Below are 18,934 nucleotides of genomic sequence, written 5' to 3' on the forward strand. Positions count from 1 at the left end.
AAACTGCTTCCTACTGAAAACTAAAGTGACCTCAACTAAGCTGTGATAAATACACCTAATGGAGTAGTTTGGTCAGTGTCATCTACTTAAACTAATTATTTGGCTCAAGGGAAAAGTCAGTTTATTAAAGTCCATGCAAAAGGCAGGAAATTCTGGAGAACATCTGGTTATGTGAGAATAACTGGGAATAACGAGGTGAAGTGGGCTGTCCCTTTGGTTTTGGAAGTTCTATGAGCATACATAGGGTTTTGTATTTCACTTGCTTAAAATGTACTTGGGCTAACTGAAAATATTACAGTCGATATCTTTTAATCCCAAATCCTCTGCAGGCTGGGATTGGATTTGTGGTTAGCCCTGAGGGGCCCTCACAGCACCGCCATGAGTGTGAGGGCTGCAGGCAGACACCCCTTCACCACACCCCACCACGGCGGGCGAGGATGAGAGGACACAGCCTCAGACAGTGCCAGGGGAGGGTCAGGTTGGACCTCACAAGGAATTTCTTCATGGAAAAGGTGGTCAGGCATCGGCAGGGGCTGCCCGGGGAGGTGGTGGAGTCCCCACCCCTGGAGGTGTCCCAGGAAGGACTGGACGTGGCAACAAGGTCTGGGTGACAAGGTGGTGTTAGGTCACAAGCTGGACTTGATCATCTTGGCGGTCTTCCCCAACCTAATGCAGCCTGTGATGGAGAGGGCAGGGCAGACACTGCTCCATGGCGGGCCCAGAGGTGTCACCACGGCCCGTCCCGCTCCACAGCGGGCTCGGGGGTATCGCCACGGCCCGTCCCGCCCCACACCGGGCTCGGGTTATCGCCACGGCCCGTCCCGCCCCACACCGGGCTCGGGGGTGCCGCCACGGCCCGTCCCGCCCCACACCGGGCTCGGGTTATCGCCACGGCCCGTCCCGCCCCACACCGGGCCCGGGGTAACACACCCCTCCTCACCACACCCCACTTGGCGGCCCCGCCCCGCCCTCTCCCGTTCGGTCCTCCCGCCGCCAGGGGGCGCCGCGGGGCGGGGCGGGGCCGGCCGGGCCGGGTGACCGCGGCGTCACGTGACGGCGGCGGGGGGAGCCGGGCCCAGACGAGCGCGGGTGTCCCGGAGCGGCCGGAGCAGCGCCCGGCACAGCCCAGCCCGGCCCGGCACAGCCCAGCCCGGCCCGGCCCGGCACAGCCCGGTCCGCAGCGTCCCGGCCCGCCGGAGCCATCGCCCGGCCCAACCCGCAGCGCCCCCGGCCCGGCCCGCAGCGCCCCCGGCCCGCCCGCCCGCCCGCCGCCACGATGCTGGCGCTGCTGTCCCGGCTGCTCGACTGGTTCCGCTCGCTCTTCTGGAAGGAGGAGATGGAGCTGACCCTGGTGGGGCTGCAGTACTCGGGCAAGACCACCTTCGTCAACGTCATCGCGGTGAGCGGGGCGGCGGGCGGGGGCCGGCAGCGGCCTGAGCCCGGCCCGGTGCCGCGGGGATGGAGCGGGGATGGAGCGGGGCCCCGGGCCGGGGCGCGGGCAGCGGCGTGTGAGCCCTCGCTGGGTGCGATGGCTGAGCCCTGCTGGCTGCCGTGCCTCCATCAACGTTCGTGTGCTCATGGGACCCGCGGGGACACTGATCCCACAGCAGGGCACGGCCCCACAGCGGGCTCTGAAGGCGCCTTTCAGTCAGGGTGTCGGTGTGGCGGGGCTTGTGTTAGCAGACGTGGAGATAACATTGTGTGTCTTCAGCTGCCGCCTCCCTTTGACTGTTTTTCCGTAGTCCTAAGTGATTTAAGTGTCAGCACCCACTCTCGGCTCTCCTCTCAGATATTTGCTTATCTCTTGCTGAGACCCATATCAAATAATCTCCTTTCTCTTAAGGTACAACTTACCTGAGAAGTGCAACTCACAAGCCCATCGGCAGCAAACTGCTGCACTCGGGCCTGCTGATCTGGTGATGTGCCTGGAGCAGGTGAAGGAAGGGTGTGGGAATACTCCTACACGAAGCTTTTCCATTGTTGAACGAGATAAAGAGTGGCTTTGCCTAAATGGCATGTTCAGCTTCATCAGTGTCCTGCTCAGCTGATGTATGTGATGGAAAAGCTGGACTGTGGGAGCTCCTGAAATGGGCAACCAGGGCACCTTTTGGTTTTTCAGGGAGCATGAGTGACCTGAGTGCAGTGTGCCTAGAATGAGAAAGCTGATGTTTCAAGCTGTAGAGTGAGCACACCTTCAGCTTGTCTTTTGGTTTTTGAGGCTGTGTCCTTAACACTACAGAGTATTTCTAAGAAGGTATTTATTTAAGTGTCAGTTGAATGAGTTACTGCCTGGGAAAAGGACTTTCATTCTCTTGCATTTATACATCATCCTTGCACACTGACAAACACCCTGGTAAAACATAACTAAGCCCTTGTGTAGCTCAGGTGTGAGCACTCAGCGGGCTTCCTGATAATCATGGGAAATGGGTTACTTCATAAAAGGTAACTCTTCTCTGACTAGTGGTTAGCTGGCAGTTGCTGGAGTAACCCAGGAATGCCAGAAGCCTTTCCTTTCACACTCTGCCAATACCTCTGAGCTTGAATTTGTAGACATGGAGCTCTGACATTGTTGAACAACCTTGATTTGTGGCTGCTGAGCTGATACTGCTTGGAGTGTTTCTGCAGCTGGGGGTTCTCTGCAGGCTTTTCATCCTCTGGACTCCTCCTGGTGATGGCACTTGTCAAAGAACTGCTTTGCCTCTATGTAGTACCAGCAGCACGTGTTTGGGGAGTTACCTGTGGAACCGACTGCAGATATGTGCAGTGGTTCAGAGCTGTAGTAGCTGCACATCAGTTTAGTCCATCTAACTTGTCTCAAGTGGGAGAAGTTTTCCTAAGTAAAGCTGGAGTCTGTTTCCAGCCTCCTCTGCGGGGGTTGAATCTTGCAAGGTTTCAACCACATGTTAGGATCACACCCAGGCATTTATCTGAGCGAGTGCCATTCAAAGAGCCTTGCAAAACCCAGGGGCAGGAGGAAGTTGTTGTGCATGCTGACACAGCCTCCTTAGCTGGTTTAGTTTGGAAGCATCAAGTCACATTTCTGAAGTTTTAAATTAGGAAATCTGGTGAGTCTTTACACAAAAAAAAAACCCCAAAAACAGAGGGAGGAGGTTTGCTCAGGTTTTTATTATTGGTTTTAAAAAAATAATAGCATAAGCTTCAGTTACCAGTGCAAGGTCACTTTTTAGAGAAGTAGTGCAGTCCATGGCATGCAGAGCTGACTTCTTATTTGCTTCCTTGACAGACTTTAGTTCAGAGTCTGCATTTGGGAATGAGAGCAGGAAAAGAACAACTGCTCTCTGCAGGCCAGTTAATGGTTTGGGTGGATGAGGCTGTTGAGATTCCTCAAGACTAAAATGAAAGGAATGACACAGCAAGATGTCCTACAGGATAGCTCTTAAAGCTGGAGTGCACACCAGGATCTTGCTGTGGCTTAGAAGTTTGTGTGCTGTCTAACAAAGGGCTGTTGCCGGTCTTGACAACAGTGAGTTTAATCCAATATAAATCTCTAATGTAATCTCTGCCCATCAAATCAGGCATATGGAACTAGAGGGAAAACTCAACCAATTACACAGGAGGCTTGGTACAAGGCCTGACTGCTGCTGAAGAGGACAGGCCACAAGTGGCAGACAGTCCAGTTCTAGAATAATCCTTTTCTAGGTTGGTAGCGGGTTTGGATCACGTTTATTCCTCCAGTGTAAACAAACACTTGATTTGTAATCAGACTAAACAAGGGCCTGGAGAGACAGGACAAGAGGGAATGGCTTTGAACTGAGAGATAGGGAGATTATAGATTAGATATTAGGGATAAATCCTTCCCTGTGAGGGAGGGCAGGCCCTGGCACAGGGTGCCCAGAGCAGCTGTGGCTGCCGCTAGATCCCTGGCAGTGTCCAAGGCCAGGCTGGATGGATGGGGGGCTTGGAGCAGCCTGGGACAGTGGAAGATGTCCCTGCCCATGGCAGGGGGTGGCACTGGATGGTCATGAATGTCCCTTCCAACCCAAACCCGCCTGTGATCAGTTTGATTAGAAGGTTTAAAACCCAGCGTTAGCAGTGAAATCTCATTAGAGCTGGATTCAGCTAATGCAGCTTCTGCTTTTCTAAGGCTTCGCATTAGTCACTGTCTCTAATTAGATATTAAGCATAAGTTTTCCATGTGCGTGAGTAAACTTGCTCACAAGGGAGGATATCATTTCTTCCTGGTCCTAATTTCCCTAATGTGATGGCCTGTGGCTCTTATTCAGAGAAACTGCATGTCATCCTGGGATCGCATCTGGAATTGTCGGCTCCTGATCCGAGCCCTGGAAATGCCCATTATTTACAGACTCTGCAGGATCTTGTGGTGTTTGCAGCTCGTGGCTGTTCCCGGGCAGTTGGAGTTGGGAGCTGTGGCCGTGCTGCTGTGGGGAGCACGGGAGGCCAGGGGGCTGCTCCGGCCGTGTGACGCAACTGAAACATGACTCAAGTAAACTGACTCTGCTCCCGGCCCGGCAGCTCGTGCTGCTGGAGAATGGGGCACTTGTGCAGCCTCAACAGCGTATTTCATGGAAGAGTGGCGTGTCCTGGGGTTTCTTTAGAAGTTTTGCTTGACGCCTGGTAGGTTGATCCTTGATTCAGGTGTGTGGCACTGGAACACTGAAGCTCATTAGCCTGATAGCGAGCAGAGATCTGGAGGAGTGGGAGGAAGTTGGACTTCTCTGATACAGTTCAAGAGCTAAACTCAACCTGTTTGTAGTGACAGGGTAAATAAGGTCCCTTTTTAGGACTTGTGTCAGAGCCTGAATTAGTGTGGTTTGTTTTTTAACTTTGGAATATCTGGCAAGTGTTGGAATGAGACTGTGGTTTCTAGAGAGAGGCAATTCCTGAAGAGCCTCTCAACAAAAGATTCATTTGGCCAGTTGGGAGCTGCAACTTCCTTCTGTTCTTGTGACTTTGACTTGAAGAAGCCACACCAGAGAAGTGCAGAAAAATACTGCTCTAAAGAGCTTCCCTGCTGTTTTAGTGCCTTTTGAACCACCCAGGTAGGCCATAAATCCCATGTGTTGTCACTTCATACACACCATAGCTAAGGGAGAAGGGTGATAAAATTCCAAGTGTTTCTTAATGGCAGGAGTCTCTTGAAATGCATTGCATCACTTCATTAGCTAATAAAGCTCCTGGGAGGTGTCTCAGACCCTTTCTTTGAGGTCCTGCTTGCTGTACCCCAGCTGGGCTGAAACAGGTGACTGAAATCAGAATCTACTTTTTCCATCTTGGTCGTGAGTTCCTGTAGAGCACTTTGTAAGCAGTGGCAGAGCTTTAAGTGCTAACACCTGGATAAAGACACTTTCTTGACTATCAAAACCCTGAAATGTCCTGAGCTCTTACATGACTGACTTCTAGACAGACATATGCCTTTTTTATGGTAGATATTTGCTAAGCAGTCCATGTCCTTTTAAATATTCAGTTAAAGTCAGGGTTGGAGAAATAAAAATGCCTTTTCTTGTCATATACCACTGTTTTGATTTCTGCAGCAATCATTCCTGGAAGTGCTGTTGGGAAGCCTTTCTGGGATTGAAGCTTCTAAACTGGAGTTCAGGCTTCTGATCATGATCACAAGTAGCTGGAACACTGAAGTATTTCCTAAAGAAGGAAGCTGGACTATAGAAAGTTGATATGTCCATTTATGATGCACTGCTTGGTTGAGGCTTTGAGTGTTGCAGAGGAGGCTTAGTGTAGGGGTAGCTTGATATAATGCTAAAATTGCACTGCTTTTTAAATAATTTTTTAAGAAGAAATTTTGGAGACATGCAGCATTTTTTCTTAGTGCGAAAAGAACGAAAATTTTAGGGATGAACAGCAGGGTTTAATGTAATACTCTGATCCAGGTGGATTGGGAGTGTCCTGGCTGGATTCCATACTCCAGTGGTGTTGTTTTCTAGTTGGTTAAGCTTGTTTGTAATCTCATCTAGCTGGATGAAAAGTATTATGATTAAAGATAAAACAGCCTTTGCTGTGTAGTAACAAAGTCTGTATGAAGAAATTGGTCCTATAACAGTAGTGAATCATGTCAGCTTTATGACATGCAAACTAAAGGCTGCCCTGACCTTTTCTGATGATAAAAAGAATGTCCTTGTGCAGGCTGTGGAGTCACAAGCTGCTTAGGGGGCTTGGTGCTGACAGTCTGGTGAGAGTTGTACACGGCCAGGCTGGATGGGGCTTGGAGCCACCGGGTGCAGTGGAAGGTGCCCCTGCCTATGGCAGGGTGTGACACTGGATGGTCTTTGAGGTTCCTCCCAGTTGAAACCACTCTATCATTCTGTAACTCCCTGCAATTTGAGTTTCTGGCTGTAGCTTATGGTTATGGAGAAGCAGAATGTGGTTTTGTTTGGTTTAGGTTTCTTTGACTCAAGAAGCTGGAAATGATAGGTTTAATGAGCTTGTTGTAATATGAATTAAATTATAAAAGAGACTAAACTCACTTTGTGCGCTTCTGGAATGTCAGGTGATGGCGAGTTAAACACTTGTCCTAAGTTTTGCTCTGGGAAATGAACTGTACCTGTAGCTGGCTTGTTCAGAAATGCTGCAGTCTGTGAGTTAGTGCTGGTACTGATACAAGGTGAGCTGAACCCAAACTCATTCATGGGATAAAGTCCCTTCAGTCTGGAAGCAGTTTTGCTGCGCTGAATAATCCTTATCCAACATAAATACTCATCCAGGTAAATGTGTTCATGCTGCACTAAAATCACGTATTTGGGTTCTCCAGGAGCTCTGAGTATCCAGAAGGAAGCATCTCTTAAAACAGGAAGCTTAAGGATCAATCCTGTGCATTCTTTGTGCATGTGGCCTCTGAAATTGTCTCTGTTTAGTCTCCCTGTCCCTTATCTCCCACACGGGCTGGAGTTAACTTTGGTGACCTTCGGCTTGTGCTGGTGCTGTGTGGTCTGTGTGACCTCGGGGCTGAGGCTTCCTTTAGAATCCCTGCTGGGACAGCTTCTGCCCTTCCAGGAGCCTTGCAGGGAGTTCAGGGTCTGCCTGGTGGGATGGGCACCAGTGCTGAAAACAAGGCATTGCTGGGTTTGTCAGCAGCTACTCCTGCTGTCCTTGATGAGTGTTTGAGCAATGCTGCTGTGTGTGACAACAGCCAAAGGCTTTCCCATCGGGAATTGAAAATATTGCTGTGCATATCAAACTTGTTTTAAAGCTGGTGTTTTAGGAGGAGAAAGCATCTTATTGTGAGCACACAGTGACAGCACCGAGTACTCTGCTCTGGCAGGGAAGACTGGTTCGAAGAGAAGTGCCTGCTAGTAAAAGTATATTCCTTTTGTTCTGCTCTTTGAGTAGCTTTTGCATATGAATACTCTAAGTTGAAGCTGAATTCCTGGCTTTTTTTCCTCTGAGGAGGTAGTAAACAAAAGCCCTCTAAATTCTGAGTTTAGAGAACTGTTTCTGGGCCAAGACAGTTGAATGTGGTAGCAGAATCCATCAAGGGAGAACACTGTCTGCTGCTAAAATCCTTTACAATTGTTTTAACCAATTTTTGACCTGTCTTAAAAGAGAAGGTACTCGAGTGCCAGTAGCTTTCTTTGGGCCCACTGCCTGTGAGCAGAGGAACACCCACACTCACATCAGGGGAAGGTCTCTCTAGTGAAGACCTGAGCTGACCAATATGTTCATGTCAGCTTTGGATTGTCCCTCTGCAAAGCAGAGAACAGGCAGCTGAAACTCAACTGAACCACTGCAGTTTTAAGGCTTTGAGGTTTTCAGCAAGTCAAAACAGGTTTGGGGATGTGCAGTGTGGGTAGAGAGCACTTGGGAAGGAGGAAGATGCAGCAGCTTTCCTGAAGATTCTGTAAAAGTTTCCCTGTGGTGGGTCACAGTAATTTCAACGTTACATTAAAGATGTGGCAAATGAAGTGCTGCTCCAATCTGCAGGAATCCGTATCCTAAAAGAGCAGTGGGAGAACATGAAATTGGTACTGAACACACTGCAATTAGTGGGATGACTGGCACAGTGAGTGCTGCAAGGGAGGGCTGTAAACTCTTCACAGGGATGGATGGGCAGGGGACTGTTTGAACAGTCTAGAGCTTGATGAGGGTCACAATAAGGTTGTTTATGGGTAAGAATCAGGGGGAGGCCAAAAATCAGGGGGAGGCAGATACCCTGGTGGGAGTCTCTTCTAGTCCAGTATGAAGAGACACCAAAATCCTCCTTAGGCAGCTGGGAGAAGTCTCACCGTGGCTAGGCCTTGTTCTCGTAGGGGTCCTCAACTTCCCACATGTCTTCTGGAAATAAACCCAGCAGGGAGGTGATGAGTCCAGGAGGTTCTTGGAATGTGTGTTCCTATTGATAAGAACAGCTCTCGAGAGAAGGATCTGGAAGGATCTGAGTGGGAATAGTTGGCACCATCTGGGGTAACACTCAGCAGCACAGAGATGGAGGCTCAGGGAGTGTTTGGGAGACGCTGGGATAGGAGCTGTGGGTGTGGGGTGTGACTGTGGAGGCAGGAATGCTGTGGTGCTTGAGCAGTGTGGTAAGTGACCCTTCAGAGGCAAGACTGGTTTGAGGAGCTGAACTGAGCTGCCTCAGCCATGGCAGCACAGCTGACCATCAGCTCTGAGCTGTGCTGATCACTCTGGCTGTGATGGGCAGCTCAGGCACTGGCATTTCGGGCAGGAATGGACTGCTACTGGACTGGCATTTGCAGTGGGCACCCACCTTGCTAAGTTAGAAGGGGTGGAGTGGCTTCTCAAGCAGTCCTGCAGGGTGTGACCCAAGCTCCTCATGAAGCCCTGGTCCTGCTGGCCACACTGTTTCTGATACAAGCCAGGAGCTGTTGGCCTTTGTGGCCACCTGGTCAGGCTTAGTTGCTCCTTCCAGCTTGTGGGCAGTCAGGCCCTAACTCTGGGGTGGTGTCTGCTTCCGAGATCCCAAAGGGCTTTGAACCCCAGGGAACTTCTCTGGGCAGTGTCAGGGGAGAGATGCAGACTTTCCTGCTGTGATACCAAACCCTAATTAAACAACTGAATGCTTTGGGATCAACCCTAATTTTTCCAAATGCGCTTGACTGGCTGGTTCTATTACACATAATGGATGTAGTGAGCTTCATAATGGCCACGGTTCTGCCAAACAGCCAAGGGAGAAATCTGTGGTAGTGTTGAAAACTTGGCTCTCAAGCTGCTGCAGACTGAAGTGTTACAGGCAGTAAAACATCTGCCACTGGAGAACCTCTCCAGTGCACTGCTGTTTGCAGCAGTTCTGTCCCAGCTTGGAGTGATGCTGAATGTCTGCTGGAAACGGGCTCAGATACTCTGGAGTTGAATTTGCCACTGCTGAACACGTTGGATGCTGCAGCCTGGCAGGAAGCTGACCTATCAGGTCCTTCCACTTTCCAGCCTTTAACACTCCTCAGGGAGTCACCCCATACCTGTGGGTTGGAGGCTTCCTCCACAAGAGTGATTTATTACTGCAAATGCTGGCCAAAGAGCACCTTGCATCACAGGGAGCCCTTCTGGATATTTCTAGCTCCCAGGTAACTGGGAGATCCTGACGTGTAGACCTTGGCTCCAGCAGAAGTAGGTGAATGGCTCTTTTCCTACCCTTGCCCTGGCCATCCATCTGTTAAGCTGTGCAAAGCACTTTCCCAGGTAACTTTGCTCCCCTGGCTGCCTGGAGGCTTGAAAAATTATTTCAGTGACTGTACAAAATGAGTTGTCTGACTTCACACAAGCTCCAGTACACATGGATTTAACATCCATGACTTCTTGGCTATAAAACCTTCAGTTGGAAGGCAAATGGTTAGAAAAAGCTTATGATATTTTACTATGTAAACCAGCTGTGTCAGATAAGCACTAAATTTAACTTTCTCTTTTTTTTTTTTTTTCCAGTCAGGTCAATTCAGTGAAGATATGATACCTACTGTGGGCTTCAACATGAGGAAAGTTACAAAGGGTAATGTTACAATAAAGGTATGTTGCCATTGTTGACTGTTTTCTGTAGCTTCTAGTTTAAAATTTATGTGTTTGCTCTGTTTTGGTTCCAGCCTTGGGACAAATATAGAAAACTGAAGAGGCTCAGCTAAATCTGTGGAGTAGTTTAAGAAGACATTTACGTTTATTTATGGAGTTTCTGAAATGAGAATCTGTGTGTGATTCCCAGGTTCAAGGACTAGTTAAAGCACTGTTGTGATAATGCTGTCTGGCTTAGATCTGAGTGTTTCAGGCCCAGAGATGCTGCTTTCCTGCTCATCAGTTTGCTTAAGGGAAGGTTTACATCAAAAGCAAACCTTTAAGTGAATACATTTTATATTCTTGTGTACCTCAGTGTGTAACCTTCATACACAGGAGTCCAGTTTGCATCTCCTGCTCTTGGGCCCCAAGCTCTGAGCAGCTGTGCAAGGGATTATTCCTGTTGTAACGTGGGAGAGGTCCAGCAGCTGCTTAAGGAGAAAGGAAAAACTGTTGTGATTTCTTGTCTTATCTTTGCCTGACATGTTTAAACACAGTGCATGGCTAAATTGTCTTTCTCCCCTTGCCTTAAGATTTGGGATATAGGAGGGCAGCCCCGATTCCGAAGCATGTGGGAGCGATATTGCAGAGGAGTTAATGCTATTGTGTAAGTGTCCTTCCTTCAGCTCTGCTTCCTTCACATGTGCTCCTCTTCTCTGGGAGCCTTCCTAACACTGCATGCCTGACTTTGTAGTTCTCCTTGTGATTCTGAACCTGTACTGCAACCACATTGACCTTTTTCACCCCTAAGTTCAGGGCTCAGGATGGGTTATTTCTTATCAGTGTCTGATCTGGAATACTAACTCTTCCCTGTCTGAACTGGGTGGCAGTGCTGTCTGACTCAAAGCATCTTCCTTCTACTCTGTTCTTGGAGAATTTTTTTTAAAAGAACCAAACTCTTTGCTCAGAAGTCCTAGCTTTGTTTAAAGCCTTGTTGAATGTTCTCAAACCTGGCAGTGTAAAGGAAAGAGTAATGTTTCTGCAGGAGCTCAGTGTCACTGACCTAACCTGAAATTCTCTTTAAAGCTACATGGTAGATGCTGCAGATCGTGACAAAATAGAAGCCTCTCGAAATGAGCTGCACAATCTTCTAGATAAGCCCCAGTTACAAGGAATCCCTGTAAGTAATGTCACCTCAAACAGCATTAAATATCTCTGAGGAATGTGCATCACTTGAGCAACTCTGAAGTCTGCCTTGAACTCTTTAATTGTAAGGCCCAACATTACTGGTCAGTATAAGCACGAACAATACCTGCCCCCAGTGCCTAAAATGGAACTGTTGACCTTCAGTGATTGTACTTCATTCAGTGCTCACAAAACATAATAAATACAACTGAAACGGTAGTTTGGAGGATTCCACAGTATGAGTTTGTGCTCTTGACTAAAGGTTAACCACAGTGTAGTACAGAAGAGTAAGTTTGGGGAATCTCAGATGAGTGTGCTGCAAATGTTCTCAGATTTATCAGCTGATGTGTTCTCGTGCTTGCTCATTGCACAGAACAGTTTATTTGTACCCCCTCTTTCCCTGGGACTAGGTCTTGATCTGGTTTAACAGTGAATATCTCATTCCATTAGATTTGACAGGCAGATGCAGACTGCTCATGAGAGTCCCTTGACGTTTGTTGGTTTTCTGGTTTTCGTTAGGGTTTTTGTCTGTTTGTTTGGGGTTTTTTTAAGCAAAGCTACAGCCATTTCCTTCTCTGGATTTCAGGTTCTAGTCCTTGGAAATAAGAGAGACCTTCCTAATGCTTTGGATGAGAAACAGCTAATTGAAAAGATGTAAGTCTAACCCTTCCTAAGAAACATTTCTCTTACTCAATAAATTCATGTACATAGGGCTGTTATTAGATCAGGAAGCTCGCATTCATGAGTGGAAAATCCAGCAACAGGAGGTAACTGAGCATTGTACAGAACAAGTTGTGTGGGGAAGGGGAAGAGGAACAGTTCAGATTGTCAGTAAGAGTCTTTGTGTCAGTGAAATGTGTGCTGAAATGTTCTCTCTTTCCTAGGAACCTTGCTGCTATTCAGGACAGAGAAATCTGCTGCTACTCTATTTCTTGCAAAGAGAAAGATAATATAGGTAACTATTAACCCAAAATGCTGAGAATTATGAACTGCTATCAGAGGATGGATTGGGAGGGATTGTCACTTCTTAAACACAAGCTTCCTGTCTTCAGGAAACCAGGAACAAATCAAAGACCAATGTGTGAGTGCACTGGTTAAATTCTGCATAACTCCTGATGGCAGTGAGGATGCCTGACTGGTGTTAGTTGTAGTTAGGTGTGTTAGTTAGAATGGTGTTAGGGGTTGTAGTTACCAAAACATGTCAGTCCCTGTGAAGCCTGCTCCTTTCTTCAGTTAGTTTGCAGGAAATAGCTGTCTAGTCTATTAGCTTGGCCTAAGTGATTTTATACTTCTGTCAGGTGCTCTCACCTCTGCCTCACTTGGTGAGGATAACAAGTACTTACAGCAAGTTTTTCCTCAAGTCATTCCCTTGAAATAATCACCTTCCCTTGCTGTCTTATCAAAGCAGTTTGTGTTGTGGCATCTGCCAGTCCCTGTTCCCTGCAGCCAAACAGTGCCTTTTTCTGGCACAGAATCAAATGCTTTAGAACTTGTGGAGTTCAAAGGCAGAAACCATGTCCTGTGTAATATCTGGTATTTGCCATAAGCTTTATAAGTAAACGGAGTCATCTCAGCCGAGTGAGAACAGAATTTAACGACACTTTCCATCCTTCTCCTGATGCCTTCCATGGCTGCTGTGGGATTAACACTGGTGCATTGCCAGGGTAACAGGAGTTTACTGATGAGGAAACTTCAGGGTGATGCTCCCAGGAGAAGTTCTAGAGGATACCAGGATGGCTTTATATTAAGGATTCAGCTTCTTTCTAGGAAAACTAAACAGTCTGTGGAACAGCTGTGGCTTCCAAGAAGCCCCTGTCACCTTAGCATCAGTTGGAGGTTCAGACATGATGGATAGAAGCAGAGACTCCCTTCTGTGGGGAGGCTCCCAGCACAGCTGAGCATCACTGAGGCTCTGGGGAAGGAGCTGATGGGAGGGGAGCCAGGGCCTTTCCCTTCCTTAGGAGAGCCCCTTCCAGGCAGGGAGGAGCTTGATGCTGTGTAGCAAAGGGCTAAACTGGCTTTGCTCTCATCAGGTGAGGAGCTGCAGACTGGCTGAATAGAGCAATGCTGATCTAAAGCTAATTATTGGAGCCACAGTGAAGTGCCAGATGAAGGGATGTCTTTTTCCTAGAGATGGACAGAACTGAGGAGCCAGGATGTGTGGGGCAGTGCCTGTAGTTGTCACTTCCAGGATGCTGGGCAGTTACAGGATCAAAGCACAGACAGCAAGCGTCCTAAGAAATCATTCTGTTCATCTGCCCTGGGCCATCCTCTAGAGAAGGGCTTGGATATTCCTGTCCTGTGTTTGAGGACACTGGAATACCAAAGATTTGCCACTTACACCAATACAGACACTTGAAATGGAACTTCTCTTCTCTCTCCCTGTAGATATCACGCTTCAGTGGCTTATTCAGCATTCAAAATCTAGAAGAAGCTGAAGTCTTCCTGGAATCTCCAGTACCAGTTGGCCATAATCTCAATTGTCCACTTCCCTCCATAATGAGATACTACCCAAAAATCCTGTATCAAGAATCTGCCTTTTCACAGTTCATTTCTCATGTGCACTGCTGAAGACTTGTATTCCTATTCTGTCACAAAACAACTAGAGTTGTCATGATAAAGTCAGCACAAATATTTATTTTACAACCATCTGTGGTGGGAGGGTTGTGGGGGGGGCTTTTTAAAAGAATATCTCTACCATGTTAACTATGATGGTACACTCTGTTCTGGTTTTTCAGGGCCAGGTTTTTATATGATTTTCAGCAAGTGTTTTATTTCTAGTGTTTAGTGGCTTGAAGATGCTGATGCTTGACAGCATTAAGATTCTGTAAGATGCCACATACAGTAGTTAGAAAACATTTAAGCGTGAGTTGTGGGATACTGATTGATCTCACAAATGCATGTGATGTGTGTATGTAAGCAGAGAAATGGAAACTGTTTGCAGAGGGGAGCACAAGGCATAGATCAGCATCACTAATCTACAGCTGAGATCCTGTCACTTGAAAAAGAAAACTCTCTTGATGAATTAGGAAAGTCATGTGTTTAAAATCATTCTGTTGCTTCTGTTTAACATTTATGTGGGGGATGGGAATGGACTGTTCTGTCAAACTTTCAAAAATTGGAGTATTCCAGCATGAAAACAAATTGCTAGGATCATCAGGCTTTGTTCAAATACATTTTTCTATCTCCAGATACTCGTGGTCTCTCTCTGAAACCAGAACATGCATTCTGAGCAGCTGCATGACACCCAAATTACTGATGCTCTTGTATCGAGGCAGTTGTTGACCTTTAGCACAATCTGTGTGTAATTGTCAGTGTCTCTCTCCTGCTCCTGGAATGGCTGGGCACAGTTTCACCTGGTGCTATGGAATACCTGGGCAATTGTGACAACTCTAGACCCGCCTGCTTTCTTGATGTAACCATGTGCAAAGCCTGTCAGATGCAATGAAATGTTCTGCTGTGTCAAAGCACAAGAGAGCCAATGAATTGATCCTGTCTCTTGACTAGCTCCTGCAGCTTAGGGAAGTGTGTATAAACTCAAGATTGTAATGTTTCTGTAGCTTTACTTTCTCAATGACTTCAGCATATTTAAAGGGACAGCCTTGTTAAGACTGGTTTGTTCATCCAGCAGTGTCAGTGTAGCTACTCGTGTGTGCAGATCCATGGTGCAGCTGCTTGTGTTGCCTCACACTGTGTGTGATTCCTCACCTCTGTGTGGTTTGCATCCCGTGGGAGCCTCGGGTTGGGAACACCGTCAGTCCCTCTCAGTTCTGAGACGCCAGTGTTAACGCAGACTGCCATGGCCTTACTGTCGTGTCCCAGCTCTGGCACTGTTGCACAGACACTACACGCTGCCTGCCTTCGGTCTGAAGCTGCATTTTAACTTTTTGTCCCCTTTCAGTTCTCTGAAGCATGATTTCAATTTATCCATACTCTGGTGCTGTAGAGGAGAGGGTGTATTAACTTGCTACTGTAGTCCTGAGTTCGCCAGAACTGCTACAGTTACTTTTATTTAGCAAACTTGCTTGTGCCTATAATAAGGAAACTAAACTAGAATGTGTGAATCTTTGTGGGGGACCAGGTCACTGTTTAGTTAACTGGCCTATAGCTAAACTTGATGTGTTTGGTGTTTATCTACTTCACTGCTTTCAGCGTTTATGGCATCCAAACACTACCAATTGTTAACCTGTGCATTACTCTCTGCATGTGAACAACTTATACAATTACTGAACTTTGTAAATACGTGAATTTTTTTATTTAGGTGGATGCATATGTTGGTTTCCTGCTCTTCAGCTTTACTCAATAAACTTATGTTTTGAGGGTTGTATTGACACTTAACTGCCTGACTTGAATTGATGTGGCTGAACTCATGGAAAAACACGATGGGATGTCTGTCTGCTCTGCCAAAGATTACAGTGGGGGAAGAAAGATTGGTAAAAACCTGAGCTGATTTACATTCTGTGGTTCAGCTGTTCAGTGAAATGCTCACACAGCTACATTTGAGGCCTGGGGCTTGCTCACCTTACCTGAGCAAGCTCAGATAGTCAGTTTGAGCAGATTTCAGGGCTTTTTTATGTGTGTGAAAAGCAATGGTTAGTGAATGGTCTGAAGTAGGGGTAGCCTTCTGCAGCTCTGTTTTCAGGAGAGAAATGCATGTGACTGCAAGCTTGGTTCTCGTGTTGAGCCTGGAGTAAAACCTTTGTTTTTCTAGCACAAGTGTCAGATCTTGCAGTGCCTGATCCTTCAGTGCAAATTAAAGCAGGAGGATTCTTATCTCCGTGGGAAGTGAGGCTTTTGTTGACTGAGGTCTTGAACAACATCTTTGCTGTGAATTTAATCTGAAGTTTCACTGACTGTTCTTCCCAAAGGTTTTTGTTGTATTAATTTTTCTTAGGACACTGATTATTTCATAGGACTGTCTGTCAGCATCTTCCAATTAATGGTAACAAATTGGATGTCTTGTTTCAGGCTTGTCTCCATGTAAGCTTTCAAACTTGCTGAGCTGTATCAGGTTAGTTTTTAGCCCTGAGTGCAGGTCTTTGAGCATCCTTCACGGGTAACTCAGCTGGTGGGAAGGACTAGTGAACTGTTAAAGATCATGTGCCTATTTCTTTGGGAGTTTCCTGCATGTAAAACCAGCTCCCTGCAGTTCACAGTCAAAGTAAGATGCCTCTGGACACAAATCTGAGAACAGTGTTAGTGCACTAAGCCTTGTTAGTCTGTTTGGTGTGATACCAGTACCAATCACAAAGCGGCTGTGGTATGAACTGGCCCACAGCTCTTTGCTTGATGTGGTATTTCAGTAACAGTTTCTGTTTCTGTGTGTAAACAGCAGGGAGAGACCACAGGGCCCCCTAAGGTGTGTGTGCTCTAAAAAGTACATTTGCAATGCTCCCCCAAATGCCCCCAGCTGGGTTTCACAGCTCTTCTGGTACTGCTCTTCCAGATGCCCTTGGTTACTCCTGTAGCAGAAAGGAGACCTCAGAGTGGCTGTTTGATTCCAGTGCACGGGGTTGCACTTGTTCTGTTTCTGGGCTTGAGGAACTTGCCAGATACCTCTCTGAAACAAAGGAAGTGTAGGAAGTGTTTCCTCCTCAACACCTTTCAGCCTTGGACTGAAAACAATACTCATCTGGCACATTATGTCCAAGGTTAAATATTTTCTGTCCTAAGAAAGGTGTGGAGCCCAGGACAGGCATTAGCAGTGGTGTTTGCTGAACTTGGATGCTGTAGCTGTGTTCTAGAAATGTAATCTTACCGTGATTACTTGTCTCAGGCTCTGTAGTGAGCATAGACAGTAAAAAGAGGCTGATTAAATTTCCAATTCTCTTAAAGTTGCTTTCGAGGATGCATTTTAGTTACATAAATTACTGCACTTGACATCAATAGCCATAGTCCTGAAACTCCTCTGATACAGGTCTTGACTGTTGGCATATTAAGAAAAGCAGCTCTTGTGAAAAGGCAGATACTGAGCCAGAGAGAACTCATGATGGTGAATACATGGAAGTTAGACAGCAAGTCCTACCTTTGTGACCTCGTGGGGTGTGGGCGTTGGGTGCTGTCCTGGGGCTTGAAATCAGCTCTCAGTCCTTGGTGGTGGCTCTGTTCAGTGTGAGTGGTCCTGGAGCATCAGTGATGAGATGAGGAATGTCTGTGCTTGCCCCCACAGCTCTGGCTGTGGGACAGTTTTCCTTGGAGTGTCCACGTCCTCCCAGCTTCAGTGTGGATGGTGGTTCCTAAAGTGCAATTGCAGAGCAGGGGAGTTCTCATCACCCAGGGACAGCTGAGGGGCTGGGCAGCTGCACAGAGCAGGCCTGTCCCACCACTTGACAACAGGAAAGATGCACAAATGTGGAGCTGTTCCATGATTCATGGAACAATAATCCAGTTTCTCAATGATTTATGTTTTCTCTTTGCATCTTGATGGAAGCAGGTTGGAAGGATTTTGGGTGCTGACATATCAAACTGCATAATCTTCACCTTCTGGTAAAAGAAAAGGCCAAAGAAAATGCCTTGAACAGTCTCTCTCTTGAATCTAGGAATGTTGTGCAGGGATCTGTAATAACCTGAGATATGGCTTAGCAGGATTATGAAGCTTTTAACTTCCCTGAGGTTTCATTTGTCATTGCCATGGCTGTGCAATGGCACGTCCTGGTTTGCTTTGTGCAGGAACTGTGCTCCCCCAGCATGCCCAGCACTGCTCCCCTGCCTTGCTCCTGCACTGACCCTGACAGTGTGGATTCCAAAAAGGGGTGGAAAGCAGGATATTCAAGCTGTGTTTCTAAGCTGACACGGACAGTGAATCGTGTTAAAGGAGAAGTGATGTATGAGTGCCTGAGCTTCAGGGCTTTAGTTCCCAAAAAGTGAGTGCAGAACAGCTTGTCTCACCAGACCACAGCCCTTCAGAGAGTGCTCTGCTGCTTTAGGGCTGCAGATGCTGGATGTTAAAGTGTCTTGGTGAAGCAGAGGGGTTTTCTCTTATGTGTCACTCCAGTGGCAAACACAGAATGGCACTCAGAGGGGCTTTGCACATACTTTTTAAAAGGAGAAGTGAAATACTTGATGTTTTTATTTCCCTCCCAGTGGAAGGTGAGTAAGTAGAGCTTTGTGCCAGGATTAGTGCCTTTTAATTACGACATGACAGGTTTTATTCTGTTAAAGGCAACATCTATCATTGTGATAATTTTGAAGTGCTTCAATAAAGTGTTGTTGAAAACCATTTTTTTGCATATTCATCTGTAGTAGGACAACTGCTTTTATTATTGTTAGAAATATCTAAGAACCTTCATTACCTAATTGTGGGAAGCATTTGGGTAGCTTTAACTACGTAACTTCATCTGGAGAGTGACTGGAAACCTTGTGCTCAGTGGGGGCAACTTTGAGAGGTCAGGCTGTGAAATTCCCATTTCTGATTATTTTTGCTCTGGTACTGGAAGCATTGGTTGGTCTCATTTGTGTTTCTCTCTGAAAAGGCCCATTGGGTTGAAGTTCCTAAACCATATCGTTCAACAAACAGCAAATACATCAGTAGAGCAAGAAAATGTTGTGGTGTGTGAAGTTTAAAGCTGAACTTGGTTCTCACAGGTCTCAAGAGTAAGTAAACTGCTACGGTGCTTTTGTGTAATTGTGTTAACTTGGGGTCTGGATACTTCAGCCTTTGCAACAAGGAGGAATTTTCCTCATTATTTAGAGTAAATAATGAATCCCCTTCTTAGTTTGAATAACATTTAAAAGATCCATGAATTCTGCAGACTGAGAAAGGGAATTGAAAGATTGACCAAGCTAGAGGACTTTGTCCAACGTCAGTGTACAGAAATGTGGA

At 46.8% G+C, this 18,934-nt stretch overlaps 1 protein-coding gene across 1 annotated transcript; it reads left to right on the forward strand.

Moving 5' to 3' along the window:
* Nucleotides 1-1,131: 1,131 nt before the first annotated feature.
* ARL8B (ARF like GTPase 8B) lies at nucleotides 1,132-18,331 on the forward strand. The gene is made up of 7 exons (XM_082288600.1): nucleotides 1,132-1,399; nucleotides 9,868-9,948; nucleotides 10,521-10,594; nucleotides 11,014-11,107; nucleotides 11,699-11,766; nucleotides 11,997-12,067; nucleotides 13,501-18,331. The coding sequence occupies exons 1-7, from the start codon at nucleotides 1,277-1,279 to the stop codon at nucleotides 13,548-13,550; spliced, it is 561 nt and encodes a 186-aa protein (XP_082144726.1). The 5' UTR covers nucleotides 1,132-1,276; the 3' UTR covers nucleotides 13,551-18,331.
* Nucleotides 18,332-18,934: the final 603 nt, after the last annotated feature.

This window comes from Coloeus monedula (assembly GCF_965178545.1).
Source record: "Coloeus monedula genome assembly, chromosome: 11".
NCBI lineage: Eukaryota > Metazoa > Chordata > Aves > Passeriformes > Corvidae > Coloeus > Coloeus monedula.